Source organism: Gallinula chloropus, assembly GCF_964237585.1.
Source record: "Gallinula chloropus genome assembly, chromosome: 3".
NCBI lineage: Eukaryota > Metazoa > Chordata > Aves > Gruiformes > Rallidae > Gallinula > Gallinula chloropus.
The window spans coordinates 11747070-11765018 of NC_140087.1; the positions used below are offsets into that span (position 1 = coordinate 11747070).

At 43.7% G+C, this 17949-nt stretch overlaps 1 protein-coding gene across 1 annotated transcript in view; it reads left to right on the plus strand.

The window, feature by feature from the left end:
* Positions 1-280: 280 nt before the first annotated feature.
* SEC63 (SEC63 homolog, protein translocation regulator) overlaps positions 281-17949 on the plus strand; it is a gene marked incomplete at its 5' end in the record, with an annotated part of 60160 nt that continues 42491 nt past the window's right edge. Inside the window, one exon of the mRNA XM_084261983.1 lies at positions 281-404. Coding sequence (XP_084118109.1) covers positions 281-404 — 124 coding nt within the window. The remainder of the gene's footprint in view (positions 405-17949) is intronic.

Genomic DNA, 17949 nt, shown 5'->3' on the forward strand with positions numbered 1-17949 from the left:
CCAGCCAATCAGAGGCCGGCGGAGGTGTTGGTGGGGGCGCGCGCGCGCACGCGCTCACTCACGCTGCCCGTGACGACACGGCTGGTGCTATGGTGGCTGAGTAGTGACACGTCTTGTTTTACACGGCGGTGCCTGTAAGGCTGGGGGGGTGGGGGGGGGTTGGGGAGCCCTCGTTCTCGCGGGATCCCGGAGCGGCTGGGCCGGCCCCGCGCGAGCCGGGCCGGCGGCGGCGGCCACGCCAGCGGCGGGGGGTAGGCGGTCGGCGCGGCGCTGAGCGGCCATGGCGGGGCAGCAGTTCCAGTACGACGACAGCGGCAACACGTTCTTCTACTTCCTCACCAGCTTCGTGGGGCTCATCGTCATCCCCGCCACCTACTACCTGTGGCCGCGGGACCAGCACGCCGGTGAGTGGCCCCGTCCCGGCCCCGGCCTGCGCCTCCGCCTGCCGCCCCGGGCGCCTCCTCCCCTCCCCCTGCCCCCACCCCCCCTCCCCGGCGGCGGCGGCGCCCCCCCGCGGAGCGGGGCCGTGCGCGCTGTGTGTGCGTCCCGCCGCGCCGGGCCCGGCCCGCCCCGCGCCGTCGCCGTTCAGCCCCGCTGGGGGCTCCCGGCCGGCCCTTCGGGGAGCCCAGCGGCGGAGCGTGACCCCGGTAGCCGCCGCTGCCGGCCGGCCCCGGGTGTAGTCGCCGTCAGCCATTTGTAGCGGTACCCGGTGGCAGGCGGGAGGCTCCGAGCCCGCCTCCCCGAAAGCGCGCCCTGCTCCGCGCCTGTGCGCCTGCAGAGTCATTGCTGCGCCGGGGGCTGATGCTTTGCTGGGGGCTCCTTCGTCGGGCTCTTCTTTTCCTTCCTTCCTTCCCCGGGTGTTCCAGGAGCGATGACCTAAATTTTCATCGTGGGACAAGAATAAACTATTGAACGATGTGTAGGAGTCAAGGCCGAAGAGAAGTTACCGGGCTCTGCTCGTACACGCTGTACGGTGGCAGCTGGCTTGGCAAAGGGGCTTTAATTTCCCCCACTGCCAGTCAGGGTTACAGATGTCCCAGGTGCTACATTTCTGTTCGGCCCCTCGGGATGGTTCTGTCGCCCAGGTGATGTCAGAAAGTTTCTCTGAATACTCCCACGTTTCACTCTCACAGTCATTTCCCTCTTGGCCTCTCCGTTCCTGGAGGGAGAAGGCATTTTGGTGTATAGGCTGCCAGGAACGGGTCTTTAACTGCAGGTTTGAGAGGAAAAAGGCAGCTGAAACTGCGTTTAAAGGCAGGGTAGGAAACGCTCAGTAGACTGGGAACGTTGGATGCTGATTCCCCTCTCTGAAACTACTGACCTTTGTGCTTCACAATCTGGGAACGATCCCTTTCGTTCACTGCACCTTTCTGCCTTCAGTACCTGGTGATTATTTAGCAGGCTTTCCTGCCATTTAAAATGGCTCGTGTGGTTCTGTTTAACTTGGTGTTGTACCTAAAAAAGAAATAATCAACGGTGAAATTGTACTCCTACATCTTCAAGTAAGCAGTACCTGGAAGGAAATTGGCAGAACAAATGGTGTTTTGGTGCTAAATCATAGCTGTTAACAATCTTGGGTGCTGATAAAGGTGCCCTGGGGCCTCCTGACAGGGCACTAGCTGGGGGACCTTTGGAGGATTGATCTCTGCCCTCCAGATACTACTTGTTGTATGGCTGAGGAATGTTCTTTCCGTTGCAAAGAACGGTTTCTCTGCCTTGTCTTGCTGAGTCCTGGCTGTTGCAAGAGGAAAGCGTTACTGTTGGTGAAGACATTTTGTAATCTTTGCATTGTTTTAAGGAGCGGGGGGCTGGGGGGAGAGAGAGACAATAACTTTCCCAGAGTCACAGAATTGTAGGGGTTGGAAGGGACCTCGAGAGATCATCGGGTCCAACTTTACTTCTGTAACTTTTCCCTGAAACTGAAGATTTTTGTTCTGGAGAAGGGCAGAAGGCAATGGGGGACACCAATTTACTCTTCCTCTTGAATAATGTTCTCCTTCCTCTGTAGATCTTAGCAGCTGTTTCCTGGGAAAACTGATGTGACTTGGTTGAGAAGCTGCACAGAAGGGTATTGGCCAGCAGTGACACTCAGCGCTGGTGACTTCACAAGTGGCTGACAGCAGCAGCAAAAACCATAGAAAGTCTATCAAACTTGGAAACACTTTACTGAGGCTTACAAAATGACAGACCCCCCCCCCCCCCCCCCGAAAAAACACAGAAGCCTGGACTTGGAATATGGCTGCGTGGATTATACCCAATTTCCAAGCAGGGCTGCCATTAAATGTGGCTCCTTCCTTTCCCTCTAGCTAGTGTTGCCATGTGTGTGGAGGGCCTGCTGCATATTCTTCTGCAATTAGTAGTAGATTCTTACAATGATGTGTCAAACCATAATTCCCAAAGCCCAAGGTAAATTTTATTACGCTGTTGGTACAAAAATGAGTCAACTAAGTGAAAATCACCAGGCGTGGCAATGAATGGGAATGAAAGAATGAGTTCTGCCTCATCATTGTGTTAATGGATTTTAAAATGTGAGGATAGTCCAATTTATAGTGTGTGGTTTAAGACTGTGCCTACAGTTGCCTGGGTGAGTTCTGTTCTGCAGGTTCTCTTTGAATAAAGAGTGGAAGTGGCGTGCCGATCACACTCAGGACTGCTGGAGTGCTCCCATGCTTCACTGTGGTGTCCTGGTTGAGTGTATGGCTCTTGTGTGACTCATTTCCAGCAAAATTCCCTGAGTAGCCTTCATACAACTTTGTATGCATTCAGCCCTACCTGTTGTAGCATTTGAACAGGATTCCAGGAATAAATGAAAACCTCGTGATGATGCAGAGGGCTGATTGTTTTGCTATGGCTTCTTGGTTTCAGAATAGTTCAGCAAATCAGCCCAAACCAACCAAACCACTTCTATAATTTTGGAAGCTGGGAGAGGACCTTTGTCTTCAGAAAAGAAATTTTCCAGCACTGCTAACTTCAGGTTCCAATAACAAGCAGGAATATCTAGACTGATAAGAGATGTTTATTTTGACGCTAATTTAGAACAGGTTTTCCAAACAGTGAGGCACAGTACAGGGCCAAACTGAATAAGCTCTGCCAAGACCTCCTCTCTCTCCATGTAGGGCCAATTAATGTTTTTATTCTGGGATTGTTTTATCTTACCTGTGCTGTAGAGTCTAGTGTGGAGATGTCTTTGTGGCCCTGGGTGGAATTGGCAAGGCCCAAGTGGACTAGCTGAGTGTCTCAGCCTGCTGGAGGGAGAAGACTGGATCAGAGTGAACTCTTGTGAAGTAAATCACATGTCTGTCATCCTCCCTTCAAGAGCCATTAGCAGTGTGAACCAGAGCACCCGAAAGACATTGAACAGATTCCTTTTTTGCTACCAAAGCAAAGATGATGTGCTTCAGCCACACTGATTTGTCAGAGTGGGCTGGAGTTGCCTTGAAGCGAGAGTGAAATGCTAATGGTATGGAGGTTGAGCCTTGGGTGCCTGCTCCTTCCTTCTGCAGGTGCCCTGCCATAGATTGCTGGGGCTTGATGCAGAAGAAGAGAGAGGAATGAGAGTACACAACATTTCACAGCATTCTTTGAGTGAGGTCCCAAAAAATCCGGGAATTGTTGATGGTCTGTAACACCTTAGGGGTTGGTATGTGCTGTAGTTTCATAGCAAATGCCTTTCAAGAAAATTAAAATGAGGAAAAAAAAAACAGTGTTGGTTTTTGCCATAGTGAAGATTGGAGTGTAAGAATCTGTCTACCTAATTTCAGATTTCTACCAGGATAGGGCATTTCTTTCTTGCATGCCACTAATATTTTGCTCCTAGTTCTTTTTAAAAAAAACCCCACACTTCTTAAAAAGGCCTTTTTAGTTCTACTGTCTTGAAGAACAGCATGATTTAACTTGTTGCCTTTCTCAAATCCTGAGTAAAATTTGAGCTGCTTGTGTGTCCTGGATGTCTAACCCCACCTTCTCCAGGCATTCTGAGCGAGTCCATATGAATTATTGCTGCAGCCTGCACCAGGGATCAACGTTTATATTTGGGGGGTTTTGCTGTGGTGTGGTAGTCACCCTGTGAACTGTCCTATCATTTCATTACCTCAGTCTTTGATAAACCAAACAAACAGGTAATTGACTTTATAAAACCCTTGTAAAAGGTTAATTGTTCAGCTTTGTGTCTGGAGCAGTTGTGGTTTCGTAATTGCTCCAAGGTAGCAGAGCAAGGCTTGTATTTCTCACCCTTCCTTGTGCCAAACTGATCGTCTGAGTGGTGTAAATAAAAAATATGGTTGCTCAGAAGTTACTCTGGTGCAGATTAATTTCTTAACCAAAAAGTATTTTCTGAAATGAGATTTGCTTTTCAAGGAGTTAAGTGTAAGAGCCCAAGAGAATTTTTTTTTTTTCAGCAATTAGGGGTGGATAACTCCTCATGAAAGTATCTTCATGCTCTTGGACTTGCTTTGGACCAGTTTCACTGTAGGCTTGTGTGGGTTAATCAGCAGCAACTAGAAGGGAAATGGAGAGCAAGAGGTGAATGAGATTGGTTGGGTAATGTGCCAGTTGTTGCACAATGCTGATGTGTTTGCTGAACTTTGTGTACTTTTGACTTCTACCTGTGCTGCTGAATTGAGACACATCATTATAAGGCTGTGCTGAAACAGGTGGTCATGGACTGTGATGTGCTTTGTAGTTAAGTAGGTGTATCTGTGAAATTTTGTAAAGTTTTTAAGTTTATTTAGGGCTACATTTAGTAAATTACTCTGGTTTAGGGCACTGGATATTCATGATGTGTTACAAAGCTGCTGGAAAGAATAAAAGTCTCTATCCCAAGACTTTTATAGCAATTTGAACAAAACAAAATGTTGAAAAGGGTTCAAAACCCCCGAGGAATTCAGGGATAACATTAATGGAAGTTTTTCCTTGCAGTTTCTTCTTTGAGAGAAAGGAAGCTGTAGGAGTTATTCTGCTTGGAACACAGATCTTCCTTCTTGGAAGTGTAAGAACAGGAAAGCCTACTGTAGGAATGGAGGGGAAAAAGAAAAAAGCTGCTGCATTTTAATATCTAGGAAAAAATACTGATACAAAGTGGATAAAAGCTGTTCAGTTTACTTTCATTGTGATAGAAATCCATGTAGAGCATGTGGTGTGGGTTTTTTGGTTGATTCCCACACCCCCAGCTATATGCTGACCTGTTGCACACTAACATTTTTCTCCTGTACCCTCCCCTTTCTTGTGTTTCTAAGACGTAGCTGAAGTTTTCTTGAAGAACACTGGGTTGATAGAAGAACTTAAAATCTGGCTAAAGGAGGCAATTCCCTGCTCATCTCTGGAGATGCCATGCCTTTAGGAAGCAGCACAGGCAGTCTGAGATCCCTTCTTCTGGCTTCAGCTTTTTTGCATGGAGGCTGATCAAAGTACAGAAATACTTCAAAAATGCAGCTTATTAGGTGGCTACTAAAAGGGAGAATAGGTTATAATGGTGACTTTGAATACCATTTTGTTAATTTTTGTATTGTATTGCTATTCTGAAACAGTAGTTGTTTGGGCATGCTACTGTAGACAGGTGGTACTTGGCACCAGAGTTTCAAACCTTGAACAGGCGTCCTCAGAAATGCCTTCTGTGAAGGTTTACTGTATTAGGTACTACAGGTCTCTCTATCTGCCTGTTATACTGGATATCTCTGTGTAGTAGTGTAAATATGAAGGTTTTTCCCTGAGTTTTTGGTGCATTTTTCCTCCCCAGATACAGGGTTGGTCTTGAGAGACCCATATTAATCCCCTGCTTTAAGATGGAAGTAGAGGAACTGGGACTACAAAGTTTATTTGTCTCTGTAAGGACAAGAATCGAGTGTTTAACTAGGATGTGACTGAAATGGATGTAAAGAATGCAGTCATCATGTCTTCTCTTTTATCTGTAGTGGAGTGATGAGCACTCAGCTGTGGGGGGAGGAAGGGCATCTTGGTAGTACTGAGTATGGCTGGTCCCACTCTGGGGTAAAGTTTTCTGTGCTGCTTCTAACCCTCTGGTGGAGTGGGAGTGGGTTGACTGTGTCCCCCTTCCTTGTGGGCAGCTCACTGAAGCCTCAGAAGCGTTTCACAGCGTTCTGGCATTTGGTAGCACAGGGCACAAGTACAGGATGCTGGGAGAGGGCAGGACTGAAGCACAGGATGTGGTGAGCGGTGCCAATGCTTGTGTGGTAGATGGGCACGGTGTGAAGGCTCAGTATCTGTGAATAAGCATGGTGTCCCCCTTGGCAGGACAAGGGGGAATGGATTAAAGCTAAAGGAGGGAAGGTTTAAATTGGATATTAGGGGGAAGTTATTTACAGAGAGAGTGGTGAGGTGCTGGAACAGGCTGCCCAGAGAGGTGGTGGATGCCCTGTCCCTGGAGGTGTTCAAGGCCAGGTTGGATGGGGCCCTGGGCAGCCTTGTGTAGATCCAGGCCTGGAGGTTGGTGGCCCTACCTGTGGCAGGGGAGTTTGAACTCTGTAATCCTTGGAGTCCCTTCCAACCCAGACCATTCTATGATTCTATGCGTGGGTGTGCTTATCCATTCCTGTTAACCATTAGGCATTGTGTCAGGAAGTGGAGAGGGGAGTCAGTGGAACTTGGTTATGCATTGGAGAGCTGTTGTTAAACAAATACTAATGGAAGTATTTTTGAATTATTGAGACATTGAGTGTACTATAGTTAATGTAAACCATTTCAAGTTTAGAAAAATACAGCTTATTAGGTGACTATCAAAAGGGAGAATAGAATAGTGATGCTTAGACTATTTTGTTAATTTTTTTCTGTATTGGTATTTTGAAGCAGTAGGGTTTTTTGCAGAAACATTTGAAGAAAGGGCAAACATCATGAGATGTCATTAGTAATGCCTAGCAATTATCTCTAAAAATACTTTTCAAAACAAAGCGTTTGGCCAGAGTTATCTGAACTGCTCTGTTGTTTGGAAAAAAGGCATGTCTTTTCATGGAGTTTTTTTGAAGTATTGTAATCTTATTATAAGCATTGTAGCCTCTTAGCAATAAAATAAAATTAATAACACTATATTAGAGATTAGTTGAGTAGCTTCAAGACTGTCCAGAACACTTAATTCTGAAAAGCTTTTTGTTGCAAGATAAAGATCGAGCTATTACATGAACATTATCTCATTATGTGAGCATGAATGTGGAGCTGTTTCTATTTTTTTACATTTCAACTTTTATTATGGACTCTGATGAAAACAGCATTCTAAAAGTTGCATTGTATACCTTGCTCCTCATTTTCTTCTTGCTGCAGGGATCTCTTGACAGCTCATGTAGATGCCACTAAACTACCAGCATGTACAGGCTACATGCTGGAAAATTCAAGTTAGTTCTATTTAACCTGATATATTCAAGGGTAGAGTGTCATGGTTCACTTGTAGATTCATGAGCAGCTAAATCGTTCTTGTTGTAGGAGCAGGAACTTGAGAGGGGAGCAAGGTAGATGGCAAGGAAGGGGATCAACAGTGATTCCAAAATGAAGATTTTGGGTTTGTTCTTGGTGGGGTTGAGTCATCCCTCCCTACCTTCAAATACATACCTGTGAGGAAGGGTACAGATCTGCAGCATTTTGAATGAGTCTGTACTGGGGCTGCCACTGTGTCCTTTGACCCTGTAGTGCTGCCTTCTTGGGACCTGACACGTGTGCTTCCTTTGTGTGGTGAGGGAGGTAGTGCTGGCTGGACCACAGCCAGAGCAGGGAGAAGCCCAAAATAGTTGCTTGCTTTCTTTACTGGGCCAAAAGATTTGTCTCTGCAGCAGTTTTTAACTAAGTGTATAGTTGAGAATATTGAAGAGGTGATTTTAGATTTTCATTTAAATCTCTTGTACAGAAAATTACAAGCATTCCAAATATCTATCTGTTAGAGGGGATGTGTTACAGTTTGAAAAGGTCTTTGTTGGCTGGTTGAACTATTGGAAACTGTGATATTTGCTACTGCTGTGACTTCTACAAAGGCTTACCAATGAAGTTTCAAAAAATCTTTTTTAAGCAAAGGAGTTGATATACTGGGTCAAATTTCCATAATACTATGCATGCCCGAAGGAGGGAATAACAGGGCAAGCATAAATGATGATTCCTTTGCATATTCACCCAGTGTCCAGTTGTCTTCAGTTAAATGGCTCTCTTGGCATAGCATCTATACCATCATGTGGCAAGAAGTTCTCTAGTTCTGCTGCTGCCAGTGCAAATAATCACTTTGGTTTTGCATCTGCTCCTGATTTTATTTGATGATCCTTATTTACTCCACTGAAGAGGCAGTAAACATACAGTTCTGGCTGTCACTTTGGTTTTTTACAGCCTTCTGTTACCTCTCTGTGCACTTACCTCTCTCCCAACCCAAAGATTTGTAGCTTCTATTTTGGACATAAATCTTCTCGTATGTTCAATGGCCCTTTTCACTTTAATTGAATGTGTTCTGCTTGCCCCTCTTGAGAGGTGGAAGCTAGGACTGTGCATCATACTTGAGATTCTATGTATCTTAAGCTTTTGTGGTGTTGTTCTCCTCATGGGAATGCTCTAAAGCTTTGCTTTTTATAACTAATAAGCATTCAGCTGAGGTTCTCATAGAACGGTTTCTCACAGAACCAGGATGGCATTCCTGTGAGGTAATGGTCAACACCAAGCTTGTCCTTAAATACATTTATAAATAGGGTAGTCCTGATTGCTCTTTACATTTTCATACTCTGAATTCCATGTGCCACTTGTGTGATCTTTATAGCCCACTTGCTTGATTGTTAACTCTTCAGGATACCCTTGTTACCCAGAGCAGGTAAAGATTGTCCAGAAACATTGTTTAGCTGTTCACTTTAACCAGGTTACTAACTCCAGGCACTTCCCTTCTGCTGGGAGAACTGGCCATTCACTTTGTCTTCTAGTCACACATTTATTTTTGCAACAGATGGTTGTCCTGGAGGACTTTGAAGAGGAACCATTCAAAAGCCTTTTGGAAACCAAAGACTCGGTAGCAGTAGAATCTACTCTTCCTCTAAGGGAAATAAACATATGGATTTGAGGTTTTTAAAGCTCAGTTTCCCTTTACAAAAGCTCCACTGATGATGAGAGGATATGTGGTGTTTATCCTTGTGTCCACTAATTCTGTCCCGTGGTTTCTTCAAGGTGTGCGTCAGCAGGATACTGAGTACAGGCATTTTTACTAATTGGTGGTGTGCTAAATGACTTTTGTCTACCTTAGTTTTGGATTTGAGTGTCTCCTGTTTTCCTCCCCACAGCAGGTTGATAAAATAAAGCTAATACTAAAGGATGTGTAAGTCTTGGAGCCCAATGTTGTTGTTGATTTCATCTAAAGTTATTAACCTTGACTCATGTTGGTGTCATTCCGTATTAGAATGGCCAGTCTTCTGATGCCTCTCAGATCCTGTTCAGGTTTTGCTGATGCACTTGTAGATCCAGCCCTACTGTAGATTTTATGATTTAGGTCATGTGGCTTTAAAATTTAATGTAGTTAGTCCCAGTGACAGTTTTGTCAGCACAAATGAGACAGTATGCTAATAGGAAGGAGGAGGTTTGGAAGTAGCTTGGTTTGGAGTAATTGTAATGTGGAACTGTGCCCTGAGACCAGCCAGCCTGGCTGTAGACAGAAAGCCTAAGTAGGTAAACTCTGAAGTTAACTTGCAAGATGTTGAATCATCTTGCGTTACTGTTTATTGAATTAATTTTGTAACAAATATTATCTTTTGATCAGCAAATGTGTGTGGAATTGTGTGAATAAAAAGTTTGGTTACTTTTTGTCTCTTTTTTTGATGAATCTAGTTGCTGCAAAACATGCACTGGAATAGAAGCAGACTTGCTATTAAGCTCTTTCACAAGAATTCTGTAGTTTAAGAACAGCTTGGAGTTTTAAGTTAACAACATCATCTTACTCAAAATGTGATGTTTATTGATTATTTCTATGAATATTTACTAGACTGAAAAAATCTCTTTGAAAACAGCTAGGGTCAGATTATTCAGCAGTAGGCATTTTAGTGAAGAGGCTAACTTGGCCTCTTTGTAGATAAACTCAGGGTGCTGAGGACAATTCTTACAACAATAGGCATTGAAATGAGAAAGCATTTATCCAGGCTACTTAAAACACTGTGGAAAACTTTGAGTTGACCATATAATGAAAAATTATGTGCCTGGTCTGAAACAAAGTGATCTTAACTGAAACACTAGTGATCATTTGGAGGCTTTGGGATTTAAGCATTTTAGAATGCTTTTAAATCAATTTAATTTGCTTCATGCCTCCCACTTTGGGGTTTTACACTAGAAGTCAATCCTATTATAATAAGGTTGGGAATTATTTAGTACTTCAGAGGAGTTGCTGACCTTGACTTGCTGAGAATTTGAATCCTGCCTCTTGGTTGCTGGGCAAGATGGGTTACTGCTTTAAAAAACATCATTATCAGTGTTTGTCAGTGGCTTATTTTGAAAGGAAGTGTAGAGTCTTTTCCTAATCCTGTGACTTTGAAATTATTTCTGGATACTGTACTATATCCATGTGGAGTCTATTTTACAGCAGTAATCAAGGAACACCTCAGTAGAGGTAAGCAAAAATGGCCTAGTAAGGCAGCAGCGTAGCATTTTCATCCTTGTATTTATCACTTGTTATCTGAGAAATGGTTCTGTGATTAAATAAGTAAATGTGCTCAGAGCACCTCTGTTCAAGTCCTTATTAAATAAATAGTTCAATGTTGAATGTCAGTGACTGTTGAAGTAGGTAAAGGTCTGAGACTTTAGCTTTTGCATGCATATACACTGTGTGCATGTACATAGCTGTTGAAAGGAGGCAGGAACCTACTTACTGCATAGTTCAGAGAATTAAAACTGTGGAACTCTGAATAAAACCTGTCATCATCATCAACTCTGAAGAGCAGTGTTTCAGCTGAGCCTGTAACCCTCAGTTTTAACAGAACAGGTTTAATGCTTTACAGGTGCTGTAACCTTTACTCAGGACTCTCATCCTTTGTGCATGTCTTGCATCTCTTGTTGTGTTCCACAGGTACGAGTTTCCAAGATGGGTAGAGCAGGGATGACATCCTACAAATAAGCTTTGCAAAAATCTTGTCTTTAAAGTGACCTTGGCCTTTCCTAGGCTGCAGAGCTCTGTCACTCTGTGTTCCTTGCTGAAAGAAGTCCTCCTCTTTTGAAACCAAGCAGAGTTTTTTGGGTGAATTGTCCCCATCTGAGGGGCAGAATGTTTTAGATGCATCACCTCCTATTTATTTTTCTGCCAAAGTCCTCTGGAGCTGTGTTTTAGAGTTGCTGCCTTTGCTTTTCTTAGCCTGAAGGCAGAAAGTATGCAGGAGGTTAGGACATCCATTCTTTCCTACAGTTTGAGGTAGAATGCTTGAAAACTGGTGACTTCCATTTATTCTAGACATTGTTTTTTGTTAGCTTTTGGTCCTCCTAAAATTGACTGTATGATCTTTTAAAACTTATACATGCTTTAGATATGAGCCAGTAGTCTTATTTTGTGGTATTTTTGTCCTAAACCTGACCTGTGTTTGTTACAGCTGAAACAAGATTCTGGTGATGAAAACTTCTTGGTACAATACCAGGTGTACCCTTGCTTTCAGAGTCGCCCATCTCCAGTAAACGGTGAACTTTGGTAATGGTGGATGCAAAAAATGGAAAAGAACCTCCCTGAAGTTTTCTTTAGGAGCACTTGTTGGAGCCTCTGGAACCTGAAGCAAAGAGGTTGGGTCTAGGGAAGGATTATTTATTGAGCATTCCTGAGGATAAAACAGATCCTTCTGTCTCTTCAGAAGCAAATTTGTAGGACTTCTGAAGCACTTGTAGTAGAACACTGAAGACCACTTCTGCTTCACTGTCAAAAAGGAGTAGGGCAGAAATAACTTCTGAGTGGCGGCTGGGTTAGCTTGCCCTTCATGAGTTACTAAAAATCAAACGAAACTCATGCAGTGCTGTCGTATTTGTATTGATTTGTCCAAAATGACTCACTTCTTCTGATGTCTGGGCATAGTGTAGTTATCCGCTGCCCTTGTCGCTGCTCGCGGTAGTGGTTTGTTCTCTCTGTGGTACTGTTCTTAACATGTTCTGTGAAGTCATGCCAGTGTGTGTATCACAGGTTCTTCTGGCAACAGACGTGCTTGTGTTCCTGAGCTGCCTGGCAGTGCCCACGGTGACGGTGTCCTTTGTGTTCCTCATGCTGATAAAAGCCTGTCTGCTGCCCTAGTCGGCAGTGGTACTGCTTGGCTGGTGGATGGAGCCTGGTGGAAAAATGTGCAAGTGCTGCATTTTGGAAAAGCATAGAGTTTTGAAGACAGTGTTTGTATGAGAAGCCAAAGGCTTTGTATTCTTGTGCTGCAGGGGGCTGAGGAAAAGTACAGAAAGGAAGTGTGAGGGCTGGTAAATAAAGTATGGGTATGGGTGAACTTCAGAGCTGTGCTTAAGTTGGGCATAGATGAGTTGTAGGCTACAGGTTGTATGTGATCTGTGGAAACAGCAAATCCAGCCTGTGATGGCTTCCTTCTGTGTTGGTGTGCCCTGTGTTCCTTGCCCATCATCTGATAAGTGAATGAACATATGTCGAGGCAGACATGACAATAATCTTTTGCCTCTTTAGGGTGATCAAACACTGCAACAGTTTGCTCAGAGAGACTGTGCAAGTCTCTGTCCTTGAAGATACTCAAAGGCCCACAACCAGAGCTCTGAGCAACTTGCCTTGTCCTTTCTCAGAGCAGACGGTCTCCAGAGATATCTTCCAACTTTCAGCTGTTCTGGCCACCCCTGAAAAAGCAGACACCTCTGGCTTACTCATCCTAAAATTGTACTCTCTGAAGACCTGGACATTCAAGAGGAATAGGGGAGTCCTGACAAAGAGGAGTCGATAGTTTGCTTAAGCATTCCCTACTGAAACCTGTATTATCTCCTGGAATACAAAGAAGGAAAAACTTTAGTTGCCAAAAAAAAAAAAAAATCAAAGGTTCTCCTTTTTAAAATCATTGCTTTGTGTTTATTCAGATACTGCATACCTCTGGAGTCAATATAGAGTTGACTATCTCAGATTTATAGATCAGGAATTGTTAGTCATTCTCCACTTCAGGTATGTAGCCAAATGGACAGCTGCCTTTAAGGAAGCTAAAGTCTAAAATACCTGTGAATTACTTTATTACTAATAAGTAGGTTGTGTACAGTGTGTTTTCCACATTTAGTTATAGCTTAGCTGAGCAAGGGTCTTGGGTTTATTTTCTTTTGTCTTAGAGCTGTAGCCAATGTTGGATTAAAATACCTGGTAGTGTCACTGGAGGACCTGACTTGAAAGAGGTGGCACTCGGTTTTCTTTTTGTACCAGTGATTGTTTTGTTTCTTGAGAATTTGAAGACTGTGTTAAGATGTAGTTTTGGCTGGATATTCACATATGTTTATTAAGATATTGTAATAGGCACTTGTGGAACCCCTAGAAAATAGGACTGCTGTGTTTGATGAAAAATTGCTTGGAACTTTGGATGCATCTGTAACAATTTTTGGGGAAATGGAGGAAGCATCTGGGATGTTTCTCTAGCTAATTGACAGAAATGAACTGGCACCCTACGTCCTCTTCTGATAGAGGTGCTTTAACAGTACCTTGGTACATGGATTATTGTTAGTGGAGTAATTCAGAAGCTAGTGGATGCATTATGCCTTTGCTTTTCAAGGCTGTTTAGTACCTATTTTAAAAACTGTAGGAGGGATTCACTGGTGTCAAGGGTTTTACCCATCAAAGGAGAAGTCATTTTTACTAGAGGAAAAGCATTTCTTCCCCTATCCCATTTGTCTCCCTGTAATCCCATCTCAAAGGTCCATGTCTGAAGTGTCCTTAAGCTTTAATGGGGAGCTGTGACCTGCAGTGGGAAGAAATAGAGAACTCTTACCTGCTTTTCAGACTCTGAACCTCTTTTCCTGACAGAGCAAGGATTCCAAGGCTAAAATTCAAAGAAGGTGCAGTTCCTATTTTGCTGCAAAGCTTTACCCTGAGCAGCATGTGATGTATTTACTCAGGGTGCACAGGGTCTTCAGGCTGTTGCAGGGACAGCGTGCCAGTTCTGTGGTGAGGCAGATTCACTTCTGTGAAAGAAAGCTCCTTGGGACAGGAAGGCAAAGCAAGAAGTGACCTGATTTATCCACCACTTGCTTATTAGGAATACATTGATGCTGTTAAGCACAGTAATTATATGGTGTTCTGGCTCTTGCTAGCCCCCTATTTTTTCTTCCCCCCACTCTGCAACCAATTTCTTCCTTAGAAGATAAGTTATTTTCTTTGTGCAATCATGTACATGTAAATAATCAGGAAGCTTGCTTTTCCTGGATACAACAGGAATCTAGCTTTCTTGCACAGGGTGATGATGTTTTGCCAGTGGCTTTCTGCCTGAGCTGGGAGTGATGCTGTCTGCGCCTTCCTTCTCCCAAGTATTTGTCTGGTTTTGAATTCCACAAGTTAATACATGTTAATGATGACCTGACACAGGAAGTGCCTCAGGATAGCTCTGAATGATTTGAATAGTTTGGACTTTAACCTCAGTTTGGGGAGAATTTGATTCTTTCTTTATGCTCCAGACAGATGACTATAAACAATCATTCATTATTTTTGAGCCTTGTTTGCTTTTGGGGGTTACTAATCTAATGAGACTATTGCCATCACAAGATTGGAAAGAAATTAGTGTAATTAATTTGTCTGAAGAGACCCACCCCTGCTGCATATTCCAGGACATCATTGCCAGGGGCTCTGCAGCTGCCTTAGGTGTGTGGTGGTTACCTGTCCAAAGGGCTTAATTTTTGCTTACATCACTTGCTTTCCTCTGCCCCCACTCCCCCCTTTTTTTTTCCCCTCTCTTGCTCCTGTTGTCAGACTGTTGACAAAGTGTGACTCCTGCAGCTGTGATTGGAAGGCTGTTCCAAAACCTCAGTTCTCTGGTTGTTATAAACCACCTTGGGTTTCTAAGCTCGTTTTCCCTCCGTGGTCATTAAGGTCGTTGTTTGACCTTACACCACCTCTTTAGTTTACTGTGCACAACTATTTTTCTGCTCTCTGCTATGCCTTGCCCTCAGGGCGTTCTGGAAGCTTTTTGGCATGGTAAGATGAAGGGTATTGGCTGTTCTTGAAGGAGGATGCAGAGGGGGAAAGGAGAGGGTTATCTGGCACCTCAGGGCTGGACAGTAGGCAGGTTTGAGAATTGGGACTGTGGGCACAGACTTGTAAAGACAAGGCACGGGGGCTTGTTCAAAGCATCCTAGCAAAAGAGCACTAAAAAGAATCACGTCCTGTTAGTTAGGGTTAGTGTTACAGGATTAAGTAAGCAAAGTTCTCTTCATGACTTGCTGTTTCTCCAGGTGCCCTGGTAATCAGCTTTCAGGGTAGTTGCAGGCATTTCTGCAAGCAGTGTAGTCAGTGAAGGCAGATACCGGACAGCACGGCCCCTCGATTGTGCTGCAGGGGCTGTGGTATGGGTTGGATCAGGCGGCTGATTGGGGTCAGCGTGGTTGGACTGGGTATTTGGCTTCATCTTGCTTCAGTGCTGCACAACAGAATTTATTGTCATTTTTTTAAAATGAGTGACTTATGCTTAACATAAGCACGTGTGCCTTCTGTGAGGTTCGTGATGCCCAATTTGTTCGAGTACCCTTGCTGACTTCTTCATAAAAGCATCACACTATGGCTCATGGTTGTCCAGTGACTGTTTGAAACCCCCAGAAGGTTTTTCCTCCCTGTGTCTGTAGCAGAGCTCTTTAGTCCTCATAACTTAACCACATGTGTAATCTTTAATGCCATCAGTTTTCTTTGAAATGCTACTTCTCAGTGCTGGTAATGCCAGTTAATTTTCCATTAAAAATGTAGTTTCATTTTAAGTAACAACTAGCTCACCTCTAGTTGTAATGGATATAGTTCTGGACCAATAGGGATTTCCTATGATTTTTGTCTTAAAAGAAAAAAAAAATTACAAAGAGAAAAATGCCAAAATAATCTGTGTTCTAGTAGCAGGGAGGCAGTGTTGCATTTTAACCCTGTTTTCATTGTCTTCTCAATTTTTGTTTGCAGTGCTTTCTAAAGCCTTACTTAAGTGGGTAGTGGCTTAACCAGGTATTACTCATATTCTTTTTGTGTTGCAAGTTTCATGGTTAGTACCTGTTTCAAGTATGTGAACAATCTGCAGATCAGGAAAACCACAAAGTACACGTGTGCTTTATCTGTTGCACAAAATGGTGAGACAAATTTTGAAAGCCCTGCAAGAGGACTGAATTATCCTCCTGTATCTCTTTGGGGGTGATGAGACTACTAATCTCAAGGAATCCCATCAAGCTATTTAATGTCATACTGAGTTTTGGGGAAGATAGACTACTTCAGTTCAGAATGAAGATAACTGGCACCTAGTTTCTTCAAGCTTCAGTATTTGTCTGCTTTACTAGTTTGTGGGTGGTTGGGTATCATCTGTGTTCCTCTCTTTTATTTCTGCCAAGTCAGCTAGAGTTAGAAGCACCATCCTGTGTTCACATCTGAACTGGGTTAAATCTGAGCACGTGGTTCATCTGGTGCACAGTGTTGGCATTTATGGTTATGTTTCTCTGGCCTTGGATAATTTGGTGGCTGCAGATTTGTTCTAGATGTTTCATCTGAATTGCATGCTTCCTTAGGAATTCACGTTGGTCTCTGGGCACCTTAATCCCACATCCCACTATCTTCCCACTAACCAAACAGAGTTCTGTGTCTTCTACAGTCACCTTTTAGTAATTTGCCAAAGAAAAATGTCCCTGTGTATCATCACTGCTGTTTTTGTTAAGGTGAGGGTATTGCCTTACAAGTGCAAAGTTGAGATTGAAGAATCTCTTAGGATGGGATTGACATACGCTTTGGAACAATGTTGTTAATATAGAGTCATAGAATGTATTGGGTTGGAAGGGACATTTAAAGGTCATCTAGTCCAACCCTCCTGCAGTAAGCAGGGACATCTTCACTGGATCAGGTTGCTCAGTCCCATCAACAATGACCTTGAATGCCTCCAGGGCTGGGGCCTCCATTACCTCTCTGGGCAGCCTGTTCCAGTGATCTACCACCCTCATATTGAAAATTGTTTTTTTCCTTATATCCAACCTAAATCTCCCCTTTCCTATTGTAAAACAGTTACCCCTTGTCCTATTGCTACATGATTTTGTGAACAGCTCCTTATAGGTGCCTTTCAGGTATTGGGAGGATGCTGTAAGGTCTCCCTGGAGCCTTCTCTTCTCCTGGCTGAATGAGCCCAACTCTCTCAGCCTGTCTTCATAGGAGAGGTGCTCCAGCCCTTTGATGGTTTTTGTGGCCTCCTCTGGATGCTCTCCAACAGGTCCATGTCCTCATTGTGTTGAGGGCTCCAATGCTGGATGCAGTACTCCAGGTGAGGTCTCTCCAGAGCAGAGTAGAGAGGCAGAATCACCTCTCCCCATCTGCTGGCCATGCTACTTCTGACACAGCCCAGGATGTGGTTGGCCTTATGGGTTGCAGATGCACATTGGTGGCTCATGTCCAGCTTCTCATCCACAAGTCCTCCCAAGTCCTTTTCCTTGGGGCTGCTTTCCAGCTGCTTTCCAATATAGTTACCTCTTTTAGAAAATTCAGAGACACCTTTTAAACTGGCAAATTTAGACACATTGTTCACCAGCAATATCTAAACATATCAAGGCAGGATGACTTTTTCCCCTTAATTACTCATCCTTTTAACTGTGCCTTTTCAGACATCTTGTTTTGCAGATAAGGTGATTAGTGATCTCACTTCAGAAGTGTTGCAGGTCAGACTGCATATTCTGTGGATAGGCAACTTGCATGAAAGATAAACAGCATTTTGAAGTCACTTTATAATACACAGTTTCAGTGCATACAGAAATTCTGTATGAGCTATTTGCTTTCCTCTGTGTTTTTCTTAGCATGAAAGACTTCTTTGACCAAGACTAACTTGTTCTTGA